This window comes from Branchiostoma floridae, chromosome 5, assembly GCF_000003815.2.
Source record: "Branchiostoma floridae strain S238N-H82 chromosome 5, Bfl_VNyyK, whole genome shotgun sequence".
Lineage (NCBI taxonomy): Eukaryota > Metazoa > Chordata > Leptocardii > Amphioxiformes > Branchiostomatidae > Branchiostoma > Branchiostoma floridae.
In genome coordinates, this window is record NC_049983.1 from 14020285 (window position 1) to 14035290 (window position 15006).

The 15006-nt window shown below is 43.0% G+C and overlaps 1 protein-coding gene across 1 annotated transcript in view; it reads right to left on the bottom strand.

Moving 5' to 3' along the window:
- Positions 1-12985, bottom strand: part of LOC118416714 (hairy/enhancer-of-split related with YRPW motif protein 1-like) — a gene marked incomplete in the record, with an annotated part of 16509 nt that extends 3524 nt beyond the window's left edge. Inside the window, 3 exon segments of the mRNA XM_035821917.1 lie at positions 9711-9809; positions 11905-11986; positions 12660-12985. Coding sequence (XP_035677810.1) covers positions 9711-9809; positions 11905-11986; positions 12660-12805 — 327 coding nt within the window.
- Between the last annotated feature and the right edge of the window lie 2021 nt (positions 12986-15006).

Below are 15006 nucleotides of genomic sequence, written 5' to 3' on the forward strand. Positions count from 1 at the left end.
TGTCAAACCTACTTCAAGAAAAATGACAAAATAGAAAGCCCGATAAAAACGACTAAAAAAACGTTAAAAAACAGCCGGAGCCTAACCTCTGCTTGGAGAGTAGTATTGCGATGGGTACATGATATGTAGCACACATTTTGCTGACTGCGACAGTTTTTATTGTAGAAACAGTGGCGTGAAATTCTCAACGAGCATTTTTAAACGAGGGTCCAAAGTTTAAGGCCGGCGACCTTACATGGCTTGTGGAGTACGTGCAAAACGTTACTCTGCGTGACTACAGGGTATCACCGCGGGCAATCGGGCAAATACGTTGTCCTTGGTGAATACACGCAGGCCTCGGGTAGAGAGGAAATTATAAGTAGGGCATACTAATGAGAGATGAATTTTCTAGATATTTTTCTGTTTGAAAAGGTGTGTGATTGTGTGTATGGGGGTGCTGTTAGAGACAGATAAAATACAGATGCACAACAATGTGCTGCTATTTGCAAACGCCTTTTTGATATCGCGAGCTACAGTCAAATAGTCCACAACCTTGTCTTACACGACCCTTCCCTGTATAATGAGCAAGCTTCTCTCTGATCTGTCATTTCACCTGCTGCAACTCGGAGGTCAATAACCCCATCCGAGAAGTGGGCGGGTCCCCCGGGGTAATATACTGAAAACGGCCGCCGGTATATGCATTACATCGCCTAATATGGACATCCTTACACAGAGGCAATATTTATATCGATGTTTTCCGGAAAAGATGCGACTGTAATAATACAGTTCCAGTCAATAACCGTGTCGTGGAAAAAGTGAGGTCAGTCTGCATCAGCCCTCACGTGGCTGGGTGCGTGCGCTCGCGTCGGTCGATGTACGACAAATCCTTCCCGGATTCCTGCCCCTTTTCCTGTCCGCCTGAAAACGTTTTCTTGCCGTGTACAGCAACTAAAGGAGAAGATTGCCCAGCGTAACACGGGCCGGACATTGATTTTGGCGCTTGAGTGGATGGTGTCGTCTGTCAGACATTCAGTACTGACGTGCCTCATCTTCACCTGGGTTTGCGGCTCAGCGATAAAAGCTTTCTAACGACAAGAAGCAACAAATTGTCCCGGAATGCGCTGGTAATGGGTGTACTTTACGATGTGTCCAACAAGTCATCATCTCTCTGTCAAAAATACAGCCTGTTTTCTTTAGATTCTGCAGAAATCACATTAAAATAAACCAGCTTCGGTAAGGTTCATACAATCCTTATTTTTTTTATAAGCGCTCCCTTTTGAAATTCTTTTTTTATTATCCACGGATTGTAATGAAGCTTCTTGTAATACAGTGTCTTAAAGCTCTCAAAATCCTTGAATTCATACAAGCTGAGCGGATTGAAAGATGATGTGATCACGAACGGGGAACTTAACTCGAAAGCATCTTACAAACGGCCTTAGTATACTTTACGAATTTTTCTTCTATCGTCCGTGAAGTCGGCGCGGCTAAGCTACATTGTGCATAACAAGCAACGTAATTTTCCCGTGGTGGAAAAACACACCACGCCGCGCGCAACATGATACGAACAATATCATCGTCAGATTATGATCATGGACAAACGTCGTCAACTTGTTAGGCGTAGTTTCGCAGGCAGCCACGCACAGACGTAAGAACCATACTAGAAAGGCCGACATTTGCTTGAGAGCAAATACAGCATATTTCAGCCATCTCCCTCCTCATGTAACAATAGACTGTTCCAAAATCACTCATGTGCAAAAATGGAACACTTCTGCTTAAAATGTCTTCTAACTACTAATCACACTTATGAGCAAAAATGAATCTTACAAAAACCCCTTCAAGAATGGACTCAAAAAAATAGACGACTCCAAAAACACTTCCGCTAAGAAATGGAATTTGGAATCATCAGCCGTCCAAAACCATATTCGAAAAAAATCGCCCCTCTGTGCAAGAATTGACTCTTCCTGCCTTATACCCCTATGTAAAGTGGAGCGATCCAAAAATATATCAGCTAAAATAGTCAGCAAAGTCCACAAAATGAATTTTTAAAAAATACCCCCTCCGTCGAAGAATGGAATCTCCCAGCTCACCCTGTTTGAAATTGCACAATAGACAAGTCCAGAAATACTCACAGTACATGGCCTTTTGTATAAGAAGCAACCCAGTCCAAAACTGAATTTTAAAAAAGTCCCCCGTGCATGAATGGGCTTTTCCAGATAACACAAGGCTTGCTGATTGGCTGCCGAATCCTCCTCATGTACAGTCTTCAGGTGGGGGTAAACTTCCATTTAACAAATGGAATTCGGAATCATCACCCATGTCCAAAACTGATTTTTTAAAAATCCCCCTTATGTGCAAAAATGGACTGTCCCAGTAGTAGTCTTATGTCAAGTGGATCAGTGCGAAAACACTTCCACTAAAAAAAACATTGGTATTATCACCAAAGTCTAAAAGTAAATTTTAAAATACACCCCCTGTCCAACAATGGACTCTTCCAGCAAAATAAGCTCGCTCATTGGCTGGCCATTAATTGGATTTACCTAGTCCACCAACCACCTGGATGTCTATGGACTAGGTAGATAGGTAGATAATTGGATCTACCTGGCACACCTGTGGCCCTGACACACCAGAATGACCTAGAGGTCGTTGACCTCGGCACTCCAACCTTACCTATCCTAAACTCTCCCACAAAAACCTCCTTAAGGAGCCATTTTGAAGTGATTTATACCATATATTATACATGGATCCTTTGAATAAGTATCTAGGGCACCTCTGTGCCAAATTTCAGGTCATTTGGATGTAATACCATGGTACAGGGGGCCAAAATATGCAGTTTTGGTCCAAAAGTTGCAATAAAACCTCAATAAAATCATTTAAGGAGCAGATATGAAAAAAATGAAAAAAACACATTTGGGTATTTGCCCACTCTACCCTTGTGCCAAATTTCAAGTCATTTGGTCCAGAAACGGCGGAGATGAATCGCTTTAAAAATTTGACAGGAGAAAGAAAGAAAGAAAGAAACATTACGAATACAATATATTTCACCATACCTATGGTATGGCTGAAATATAATTAGCGGGGGTAACCACGCTGGCAGTCATTACCGTAGGAAAGGGCTTAGATGGGCTTTCATGCGCCAACAGGTTGCGCTAGTCTATCGGGTATGCAATTAGGCTATGGTAGCTAAGATAAAAATACTTCATTGCATTGGAATGAAATATTTCTTAACTTATAACTAACTAGTAACTGATTTTATATACAAGCAGATCTACCGGTGGTCGGATGGATATTGTACACATCTTGTAGATCTACTTGCCCTTGGAAATTATAGTAGAGTTCGTCGAAATATTGTCACATGCAGTTTTGTCCTTCCTTCAGTACTAAAGCCAAACGATAGGCCTGATAACGCCCGGTTCACCGGCCTGTGGCTCACATTTACCTCCACGTGAGCATCTCATCTCTAGTGGCACAACAAGGCTTTCTTCAAGCCGCACGCGGCATACATGCGGCCTCGCGCAAGCCGATTTCTATCAAGGGTTCAGAAGAGAAGAGAGGCGCGTTTTCATGTCGCACACATCAGCGGGAAATCCCGTCGAAGAGCCTTGCTACTGATTCTGCCGTCTTTAGACTTGACGTTCATCTTGAGTCTAAACTTTATCCAATTAGTGGTACTCTTTGCGCGTATCTATCGATGTAGCTCTTTCTATTAGAGGAGGGTTCAAAATCGCGTGCGCTTCCGCGCTCAGATGTTTCAGGTGGCCGACAACGTGACCGTTTTAATTTGCATCTATGCCTGCCGTACTTCAAACGTTTTCTGATGGCCAAATAGAAGGCTATCCTAGCTCGGTACACGTAATGAATGGTTAAATTCTTACGCACCGTATATCATGATTAGTTCGTGAATAGATATGAACGTCTATAAAAAAAGTCCAATTAAAGCCAAACCTACGTTAGCCAGCAGCTAGTAGTAAACTACGTTTTTCCTAGGAAAATCCCAAGGAAACGTTATGAACTCTAATGATGACAATGACAATCATTAGAGATCTAGCAATGACAATCATAATCTTGTCAGTAGTCCAATTCATCTGGCATCAAATCCCTTTATCCTCAAATCGTATGAAGTATGTCCAAATATGGCCGTATATTATACATTTTAACATGTGTGGGCTGCAATCAAAGGTGAAAAATAAGCCAGGGCCACTCGTAACCTCCAGGCGATACTTGATACATGTTGACTGTCTACTTACAACCACATGTAATAACATGAGGCACTTGTATTGCCTGGTGCCGCGCCTTTAACGTGCAGTATTGTCAAACAGTTGTCGTAATTCTGCACATGTTTGACGTAGGCACTTGTAAACAGTTGAGATCATGGACATGTAGCATGGGCGCAGCAAGCGTTTACACGATCCAATAAAGATATATGAAGGGATGGATGCAGTGGAATGGATGCGAGATTATCGAATTGATGATCAATATGATTCTCAAGGACCCAGGCAATAAAAATGCACACTTCATTGATTTAACCACCTGAAGTTACATAATACAATAACCTTCTATTTCAATGACACGTCAAATGTTTTTGACTTCTATCTTTCAGCATCCAAGTATTCGATTCTTAAAAGAAGCAGCAAGATAGATTCCCTCTAGGGGGACCAGCGAAGCTGTTAACCCTAATACGATACACTGACAGATTCTTAATGGCACTTAAGGGTAAGCCTGATCTGTCAATCCCCTGAGATGTTAAATCATGGGGATGACGGTACTGTGCATGACATCGGAAAGGTAAGGTCTACCCGCCGCTTTCATCAGCCGCTCGTGTTGAGAAACGTGACGGCTGGAAAATTCCGCTTCCAGGAAGGAGGGCATCTGTAGTGATCTCTGCGTATGCGTGGAACCTATGGCATAGCTGTAACGTTCTTCTTATTTCTCACGACATGTACATGGCATGCACGGCGTGGATATGGTAAATTCTGTTGTATAGGTCATTAATGTCACAATTATGGAGTATACATGTATATGATTATTTTTACCAATGAGGATCAAGAATATCACAGAGTGATATGCGCTACAGACAATAAATATTACCAGGAGCGCCGCGGTGAGAGAATACAGTATCAACCTGTTAGCATTGAGTGTGATTTAAAGGTAGTGGATTTTGACATTTGATTAATAAATCACATTTGTTAAAAAAAATGAAAGCAGCGAGTCCATGATAGTCTTTCTACAGGTATAGGGTATAATCATAGCAGACTGATGAGAGGTAAGAATATATAGTCAAGAAAAAGCATCACGGGCCAATGCACACCATTCGGTATTCTCGGAGGAACGTTGCCCAAACGTGACTGGAGAGACAAAGGAAGCTCTACAGGCGCCAGGTAATTGTCGATACACGAGTGGAACATGTGACGATCTGACAGAATATGCAAAATGAAAAGGATGACCTATTTTCATAAATTTACCTAAGGTTAATAGGCTTCCGCCCGGTACAATACGTATCTGCACGAATCATCAATTTACAAATTGAAATGTCTGAAAAATCTATATATCTGAGGTTTAGACAAGAAATGAGTGTCCCTTTCTGAACATGGGAAGATTTGTGACTGTTCTTTGTTGTTACGATAAATTTCCGAAACACAGAAACGACGGCAACTACTTTCCCCATCCCTCGACATCACTACTGGACTAGCCCGTATCGACTAGCTCTGCCTAAGCCTTCGGGCGCATTTTCGACCTTGTAAGGTTTAGTTTGTCATGAGTTCAGTCATGTGCATTCCTTATAATCTGGTCTATCCACCGTTTGCAAAAGTCTTAGTAAAATTATAAGGTAACGGCTGCATTGAAGTGTTATATATTTTTTGCAATGCTGGTGTAGAGTAAAAATATGTACAAAGGTGAGAAATGAAAGAAGTCGTACCCTGAAGGCACGGGTAGGGCTTCGACTATCCCAAAACCTACTGTGTCAGGCAATTTTCCTGTCGAACGATTGTCGGCGCACCTGATGATGATATTTGGGAGGGGATGGCGTGGTGTTGTTTATGTTCTTTGTTCATTGTCAAGATGACTTTTAACAAGGCAAGTCCTGAAAAGTAAAAGCACTGAGGGATGCAATTTTCCCGGGGGTACGATTACTTCATCGGCCTGTATTAAGGAGGGGAAGGCGCGGCTGTGCTATCTGCATGCAGGCTTTTGTTTTCTATAGGTCATCATTACTCAAAAGTAGTGCCAAAGTGCCATAGGGAGACATAGTACCATAGAGTGACATATTCAAAATCATAACCTCAAGTGTGTCACAATAACAAACAATTCTGTGTATTTACTATTTTCGAAATGAAGAGAGGACGTGTTTGACAAAGTTAGTAGGCATCATTTAAAATGATATTCACAGAAGTTGTTTTGGTTCTAAAGTTTGGCGCGCCACCAGGTGCGCCACTGACAACCAGTCGGACCAGCTAATTATCAGTATCAGTGCGCCACATGCCCAGAGGGCCATACCATTGTGCTAACTCTCACTCCTGGAAAATTACCGTACCATCTACGGGAAGGGAGGCTACAGGTCCTGACCTTGTCAAAACTTTAACAGTGCTGTATTTAAAAGTCCTCTCGCCAAATTTTCATCCAACCTGGATTGAATTCGTTTTCGCCTCTACATCTATAGTCTTTGCAAGTGTTTCCAGTAGTCGCGAACCATAATATGACAGCAGCATGACTGACTGTTGAAAAGCATGGACCAAGACTAAGCTGATACAAGAAAACACATTTTTGTATACTTTCGCCCACCTGAGGAATGTCGATAGCCGCTCACACACACACACACCCTACCGGACACATCACAGACAATACTCAGTCTCCCCGCCCTAAACTAAATTTGTTTATACGTGAATCACCGCGTCTTCTTACAGATGAGTTACGTGTGCGATGGGCATTTTGTTCTACTCCTAGTGACCTAGTCAACAAACAATTGTAAATACTTTTAGTTTGAATACTAGTAGTTTGTGATTATAGTATAGATATCAAGTTTCCTTAATCTTGCGAAGAAGAAGTCCTCGGGACAATGAATGATCTTATCAGAAACACTTCAACGTTAACAGAAGGCCCAACTTGAAAGATTTATTGTGTCTGCAAAAGATTTTCTTCTAATATGAAATATACGATAGTCATGTGGTGGTACCATGTGGCGTCACTACTATATTACCCAACCCATTTCCTCTTCCTACTCTAATCAGTACAAGTACTGTTTATCGGTACTTTTTCACCTCTCAAATCTACGACGCCGCAGTTAACTTTCTTAGTAGCAACAAACTCTGTCATTACATTGCTCTCAAATTAGAGGAGTCGAATCGTATGTCTGTCTCTATGAGCCTTGTTACGGTTTGGCTACACTATGACTAGTTGACTAGGCTCTACGGGGGGCTTTCATTACGTCAAGCCTTGCGTCAGCACCACCGACGCGACCACCGCAAGCCGTGTTTTGTCTGGCGCGATCCGGTTTATATGGCATGTCCCAGCACACATTCTCGTCCACAAACGTACTGGACGCAGAGAAACTTCCAGGCGGCTGAAGAATGTAGTAAACTATGTAAAGATAACGGTGACAGGGCAGGCCAACTTGCAAACACCTTTCTATACACAGTACTATAATGACTATAGTGTTTTCATCTCGCGGAGAATGCTAGCAGACAGAGTACGGTTTCACAACAACCCCGAACGTTGGCTGACCTATTACTACTACATTCGTTGCAGCCGTATATGCTCTAAAAACGGTTACTTTAAATACTTTTCGGGTTTGATTTCAAGTCAACATTTTGGGCAACCGTGTGCCCATCACATGATATGCACACTGCAGACGGATACTACGGCACAGCGGAAGCAGGAATCACGCAAATGGTGATAGCTGCGTGATCTCATTATGATATGGTACGTGCATGAAATAATAACGGCACATCTTTAATGGACACGTCCTTGGCGGGTTGAGTAAGGGGATTTACGTTAAATCAGATGTTGATAACGTTTTCCTCAATGGATCAATCATGCGTTAGTCTCATCCTCTCAATATCTGCATGAAAAACAGCCTCAATTTCAAGGTCCACTTGGCAGAAGAACCCCCCTCCCTCAAAAACCCGTACCGATGTCCGTGGGCATCTTCCTTCCAACTCGTCATTATCATTTCATCAATAACGGAGGGGGGGGGGGGGATACGGGAGTAAATCAAGGAATATCAACCTACGGAAAAAAATGATACCTGCAGAGTTGACATAAAGCATATTGTTGCTACAACCGTTTGACCTACCCAGGAGCAAACATTTGCATTTGGCAAACATCATATGGTGTGACAGGGCAAAACGGGTCATGGTAAGGTCATACTAGGCGAGAGGGACAAAAATTAGGCGCAGCTTAGTCAGTGAAGTCAGAAAACATGCGGCCAGTCTAACAGAAAAAAAGGACAGAAATTGAACTTTTATCTAGCAGGGCAACCAACATTTCCAGTGTTCTTGGTGATAAATTCAAACTTTACAGAACGCGGCACGCAAACAAGCACTGTACTTCAGCCGAGCCAGACTGATTGCATGTACATGTAGCGGTCCGGTCACAAAAATAAATCTGCCTCCACCAAATGGCATGTCAAACAGCTTTACTTGCGTCATCCACGGGATGTGTATGTTACACGTAGCGCTACTATCATGTGATGGGCATTCCTGTAGGGCGCTGCTGGGAGCATACTGTGCATAACAAACGGTCATGATCGCGCACGGGAGTCCGGCATTGTGGGCCAGCATGCTACATGATGCATACCACATTGAAAATGGCATGGAAATCTCAACAGAAAACAACCACGTAACTTTCTTTGAAGATGTGTGCAAAAGGAGACCCCACTATTTGTCCCCAGTGGTGTGGTCCGGAGGTGCAAGAGGAGGCACGTAGTGGGCGTTGTCGAGATAAGGTCCAGCTGGACCAATCAGCGAGCAGTAAACAGATCGATAACGGGACCGGGGCCACGGTGTGCTCTCGTGGAATGACGATATTTTGAATAAAGTCGTAAACATCGATCCTGGACTGACCCTAGACCTCTGTTTCTCTCACAAGAGACACCGAGCTGGAATATTCATTAACGAGTTTCCAAAAGTGTGTGATCGGAGATCTGGTAATGCATACGGAGGGTGCTCCGTATGTCGCCATGGCTGCATGTCATGAGAGGAACTTGCGACAACCCATGCCGGTCCACCAAACATAGGCCAACAACGTGTGCACGATATCGATGCAGTGTAGCAAACAGGAAATACTTTTGTTTTTGGCTTGGTTCAACAAAATCACATTATTTTTGAGTGGGAGACAAAACGTGTGGGCCTACTTTCTATCAGACGAATATAATTCTGCTGTGCTGAGTAATTCAAGTGATATCCAGCTTAGCAGACAGATTTGTGAATCATACGGCCCTCCTACGCAACATCAATTCTTCAAAATAACAGACAATAACATTATGTTTCTATTATAACAGAACAATATAATTATAAGCAGAATGATGTAACGTTATTTGAAACGTCAGTAGAAAGAGAAAGCAGAAATGTGGGCGTTACCATGTGGCTTGCATCTCGTGACAGTAGTTCTGTTCGAAATCGTTTGTTTTACCATAAAAGTGGTCGAAATTGGAATCAGACGAAACGAAAAATTTTCATCTCCTGTCATGTAGTGTAATTTTGCGAAACTGCGAACGACATTGGAAAAGAACAACTCACCTTTTGTCTGACAAGTTCCTCTGGTAGAAGTTCCCGGATGTTGGCCAGGCAGTCGTTAATTCTGTCCCGTCTTCTCTTCTCCACGATTCTGTGTAGATCCTGTATCATGACCGACATCAAACATTTTTTGAGAATTATTTTTGAAAATCTACCTCTGCTAATCGCAGTGGCAATAGCGTACAGCCTCACGCATGTCTACCTCCCCCGCTATCGTTTGAAAAATCGGAAATACTTGAGAGCTGTATTAGGTCTTCGCTTTGGTTTTGCCAGCAATGCCAAAAAATGGTTGGTCTCCTTCAGAAGGCCCCACGTGTAGAGGTTAAAATGCGCCATACTGATTGTTACACACTGTGTTATGATTGCAACTGTATGTGTTGGCAAACTAGCAGCTATCAAAGACTCTGTAGAAATTAGAAAATAGTACCAAGTCAGCAAAACTTTTAGTGTAATAACGTAAAATATCTTTCATACTTCTTAATCATAAAACAGAAAGATATATCAGTAAAAGGCGGTATATGTGGAGTGATTCGCCCCCAAAGCATATATCATCACAGTAGTGTGCCCTGGGCCAGCAGTACTGTTGTGTTGGCCAAGCCTACTTCAACTGTGCCGCCTACCCGAGGTCACACTTGTGACGCGGCATGTCTCGTGCAATGCGCCATCTTGTTGTTTTGGAGTTCAACACGCGGGGCCATTGTTTGCCATTGGTATTCAGCGGTATCAGATAACCATGTAGGTAGAAAAAAACACAAAGTGACTCCGGGTCAGTTTTGACTCGTGTTTTTCGTTTTTAAACTCGGCCGCGGAAGTCTGTGGGAATAATTCGAGCGTGCAGTAAACGACCTTCGCATGTGTTAGTAATGGTACACATCCAGGTGGCCTTGAGAACGCAGTGCCGTGTGGTCAAGTAAATTTGCCCTCGATGACGAGTAGTCACGCGAGCTCCTTGGGCCAGTCAGTAACCCGCAACAACGGGCCCGACATTTGTTACGGGATCTTCTAGCAGAGAGAAATGCACTATCTTTCAGCAAGTCAACATCTATTAGTATCTTCAATTGTTTGGTGTTTACCACACTTCGTGCACAGTTGTTAAGTTGGTCTGTACTTTCCTTTTATTTTCTTGACAACTGTGTTATCTTTTTAAATGACTCCTATAATCATCCTATAATTTACAATACGTACACCCACAACGAATAGAACGATCCTCTTCAGACCACCCCAAATAAGGAGTTTTATACTAAAAAAAACTAAAGCGGATTTACAGATGTTCGGAGTTTCTAAAAGCCTTTATCTATTTGAAAAAAAAGGTTCATTACCCTAACCTATGCTTTTTCATTCTGATGAAGACTTTTGAATAAAAGGTCGAAACCGGTAAACCGTTGTGTCTCAGCCGTCATCCTTCTGACGCCTTATCGACCTATGCTTTTTCATTGTAAAGAACAAGTTACAGAGACTATAACCTTTTAAACCTACATCGGTACCTGAGTACCCATTGGATTCCCAGACTGAAACTGCTATATATATCATTTCATTGCGTCATTTCCGGTCTTAATTAGTCATTACCTAAAACAAGACTATCAGGAAAGATAGGTAGAGATGGTTATCGGAGTAAAAATGTCTTCTTTCTGGTGGACCGTATTGAAGCGAATGTGTTTCTGTGCATCATGATTTTCATATCATTATTTTTGCACCCCAGCGATATTCCGTCGCTACTTTTATCCATTTTCAGCAAAAATGCCCATGCATCATTTATTTATTTATCATGGAATTGAATTTTGATGTTAACGACGAATAAAATATAATATCAGTTTTCTTTTGTCCATCAGTTACAATTATTTACGGCCCGCCCCGAAAAAATCGAATGACGGCAGAGGCGGCACAAGGAGGTTCACGCACGAAAAACGTGCCTAATTATGCTCATCTCATATCTTATTCCCGCCAACCGGTGCGCATATAACGAGACGCTATTAGTATTTGCATTATCAGATGTGCATCACGAGTGCATACACACGGCATGTGTACTGCAACGAGTTGAAATATACGTGCGACACCACGCACATACTTAGTGTTGATGTGATATGATGATATCGATCTAACATGTAACACGCCGAGAAGGATCAGATCTCGTGCCGAATCACCGAACGTAGGCAAAGGGAACATGCGGACAAATAAAAGACTTCTCCCGAAGACTCACCCGTTGTTCCTCGGTACCTTGCATGTTTCTTCGTCTGAAACCTCTGGAGTCAGTCATGAAGGCCATGTGGACGGGAGATATGCTGCAAATAAAACAATAAAATGGAATACTGATGAATGAAACGGTAATGTTGATCATTCTTTTTCGCAAAAAACAGCAAATAAAATCGTATGTTAAGACCAGCCATACTAGATCATACTAGTAATTAGGCAATATTACGACATTCTAAACACACCCTGTGGTCTGCCCAGCAACATAGTAAACTTTGGAAAAGCCTGGTCATAAACGAAAGCGGGTCTCTCCAGACCAGACACTGGCTTGCTGGAAATTTTGCATCAGTTCATACACTTTCCCCCGATTGTTTCCGTAAACCAAGGAGGTTAATTCCTTGCGTAAACCGAGGACTATAATAAGAAACTGTGAGAGAATGCCCGAGGGCAGAGATATGACGCAAATTAGCCCCGAAATACGATCATCCGTATCGGCGTGTGTCCGGCCGTCATGGCCAGCCTAGCGCAATGCCTTGTTTGTCTGACCCGGCCATTCCGGGTGTCCTACTTGACCGATATACCCTTAAAGTTGTTTACGCCACCGCAGGCCTTACACAGGCCTATACCTTCGACTACAGGCTAGACTGAGCTGAGACTAAATTCTTGCAGCAATGACAATATTAAGGGAAAATATACATTTTGCAGGCCTTTAATAACACACAGTGAACATGAAATGGCAAGGAATGATAATGGAAAGGCTGTTACCTGCCGTGGAGGTCGTAAGACATGTTTTCTGTCTTGACTCGCTTGTGGGGAGGTAGCGGGTAGGCCTCGTTGTCTCTCTGCATGTTCAGTCGAAGCGCGAGTGCTGGGTCTGAAGCCCCGCCAGTGGTGGAAACTTCTACGTTCATGTATGCCCGCGTCTTATTCAGTCCGTCATACGCGTGTGCCTCTGACGACTGAACTGTGTACGTTGGATGTGTGAACTAGTCCTGGTCGGTCTCTGCCCAGCCTAGCTGGATGGTGAAATCACGCGACCTCACGTGTGCATTCCAGCGTCCGTCACGCGCCCAAAATAACACTGGGACTCCAGACTGAAAAACAACAGGCACAACCGCCGGAATGTACCACTTGGCGTGGGCAGATTATCACACTATATGCCTTTCTAAATGCAAGAAAAGTAATGAAATGGCTTATATAAGTACATAAATGATTAATGATATATAATTTGTTATAACAATATGCATATCACGCCCACATGCATGATCATTAGCGCTGACGCATACGGAAAGTGATACAATCATTCCTGCCCGTAAGGCCCTGGCACTCTACACGTGATGCACAACGTGTTGCCAAGGGGATCAGGGGTGTGTCCGCTCGGCGGGAGGGTTGAACCATTGCTCATCGGAAGGGTGGGAGCTGTGGTCACGCAATGTGCGGGCCTTTTGATACGTATTGTTAGATGGTAAATGCATAGATTCAGTCTCAATGTAGTTCGATGAGTTTGATAAATTCTAGATATTCTTGTGACCTTTGCATAGAGTTGAATATCTACACAGGACAACCTTTATAATTGATGTGAATCATTGGCTATAGACGGCGGTTGCTGCGCTTCCGGTGTGCACGTTGCGTTCTTTCCGTGCCAGGTGCCACGTAGTTCTAATGAACAATCATCGCGTTTAATTAATACTTCGTGGGTTTCTGAAGAAATCTGGAGTCCACTCGTCGACGTTCGTTATTGATAATTAACGGAGCGATAGACAGGAAAGGACCCAAAGCCAACAAGGCTGGACTCATTTCTGAAGCTCGCGCTATGCGTTAGTTTCCACACGCTACTCAACACATGACAGCCTGGTATAACGGAAAACGTGCTGCGTAATGTGACTAGGGAGGGAGGGGGCGTGTTGCGCACGTAGTGTCACATCATACAAACAACCTGTTCACATGGGCATAATTTATCTGCCATGTTGGCGAGATGACATTGGCAAGGTTTGTGAGTCTATAGCATATAGAATTAAGTTAATATGTCTATGCAAGGCATGTGCTAACGTTATATTCCATGTTTTATAAATGCAAGAGTAGAATTTGTACGGTTTTGATAGCCGAACAACAAAGATTCAACACAGTCTGAGCAAGATTACTCTGACTAACATAGTGGTTTGCGGATAAAATTCTAGGTTCGTCTCGAATACATGTCATACATGGTCAACAGGTGTCACAATCGTTCTGTAGGACAATTTTCGACGCGTGTCTGACCCACTTTGCAATGTATATTTAGTTCATTGTTCCTTTTGAGTCAACAACATGGAACACCGATAACAACAGCAGTGCACTACCCCTTATCACTCACCTTCATACTTTATGTACCAGCTAACCTTTTTTTCAGGATCAACGCCCACAAGTTCGACCTTTGAACCATTATCATCACTGCTCAACCTTGACACATTGAGCCGCGGGAAACTTTTATTTGTCTTGGGAACAAATTTAGCCTGCTCAGCGCCATGTTATTTGCACAAGTGATGTGCTAGCAAAACATGTTTTTTTCTGTGCACGCACCTGTTTGACCGTAAGTTTTCGCCAGGTCACATGCCACACGGTTGTCTGAGTGGGGCGTTGATTTGTGACCCCTGGATTTCACCAACATTCGGTTTTAAACTCAATTAAAACACATAACGTCATTTAGCTCCTACTTTAGTACAAGGTCGACAGGGTGTTGCTACAGTGACCGTACAACAGGTGAGTTGTAGGGTCAACTACAACCATTGACTAACCTCCATAGCAGGTTCTACGGGCCATTTCTTTCTTTTTTTTTTTTGACAATACAGTTTTGCTGGCCGTTTCTTGTGCGGGTCGGCGGCAGAAGCAACCCAGTATAAAAAGAAACGTCCAGCAAAATTGTTTTATCCACCGCCCCCCACCCCCCAAGAATACGAAAAAGGTCCAGAGAGTCTGCTATTGATGCTAGCCACTGACGCCCTAACGCTGAAAGGTCCTGAACCCCATTGATCTCCATTTAATAGTGCTCCCCTTTTGCATCAAGGGGTGCTCTCCATTCATTCAGATTGGAATCTAGTGCTGTACGATGTTATCTCAACGATTTCATCTAGCATTG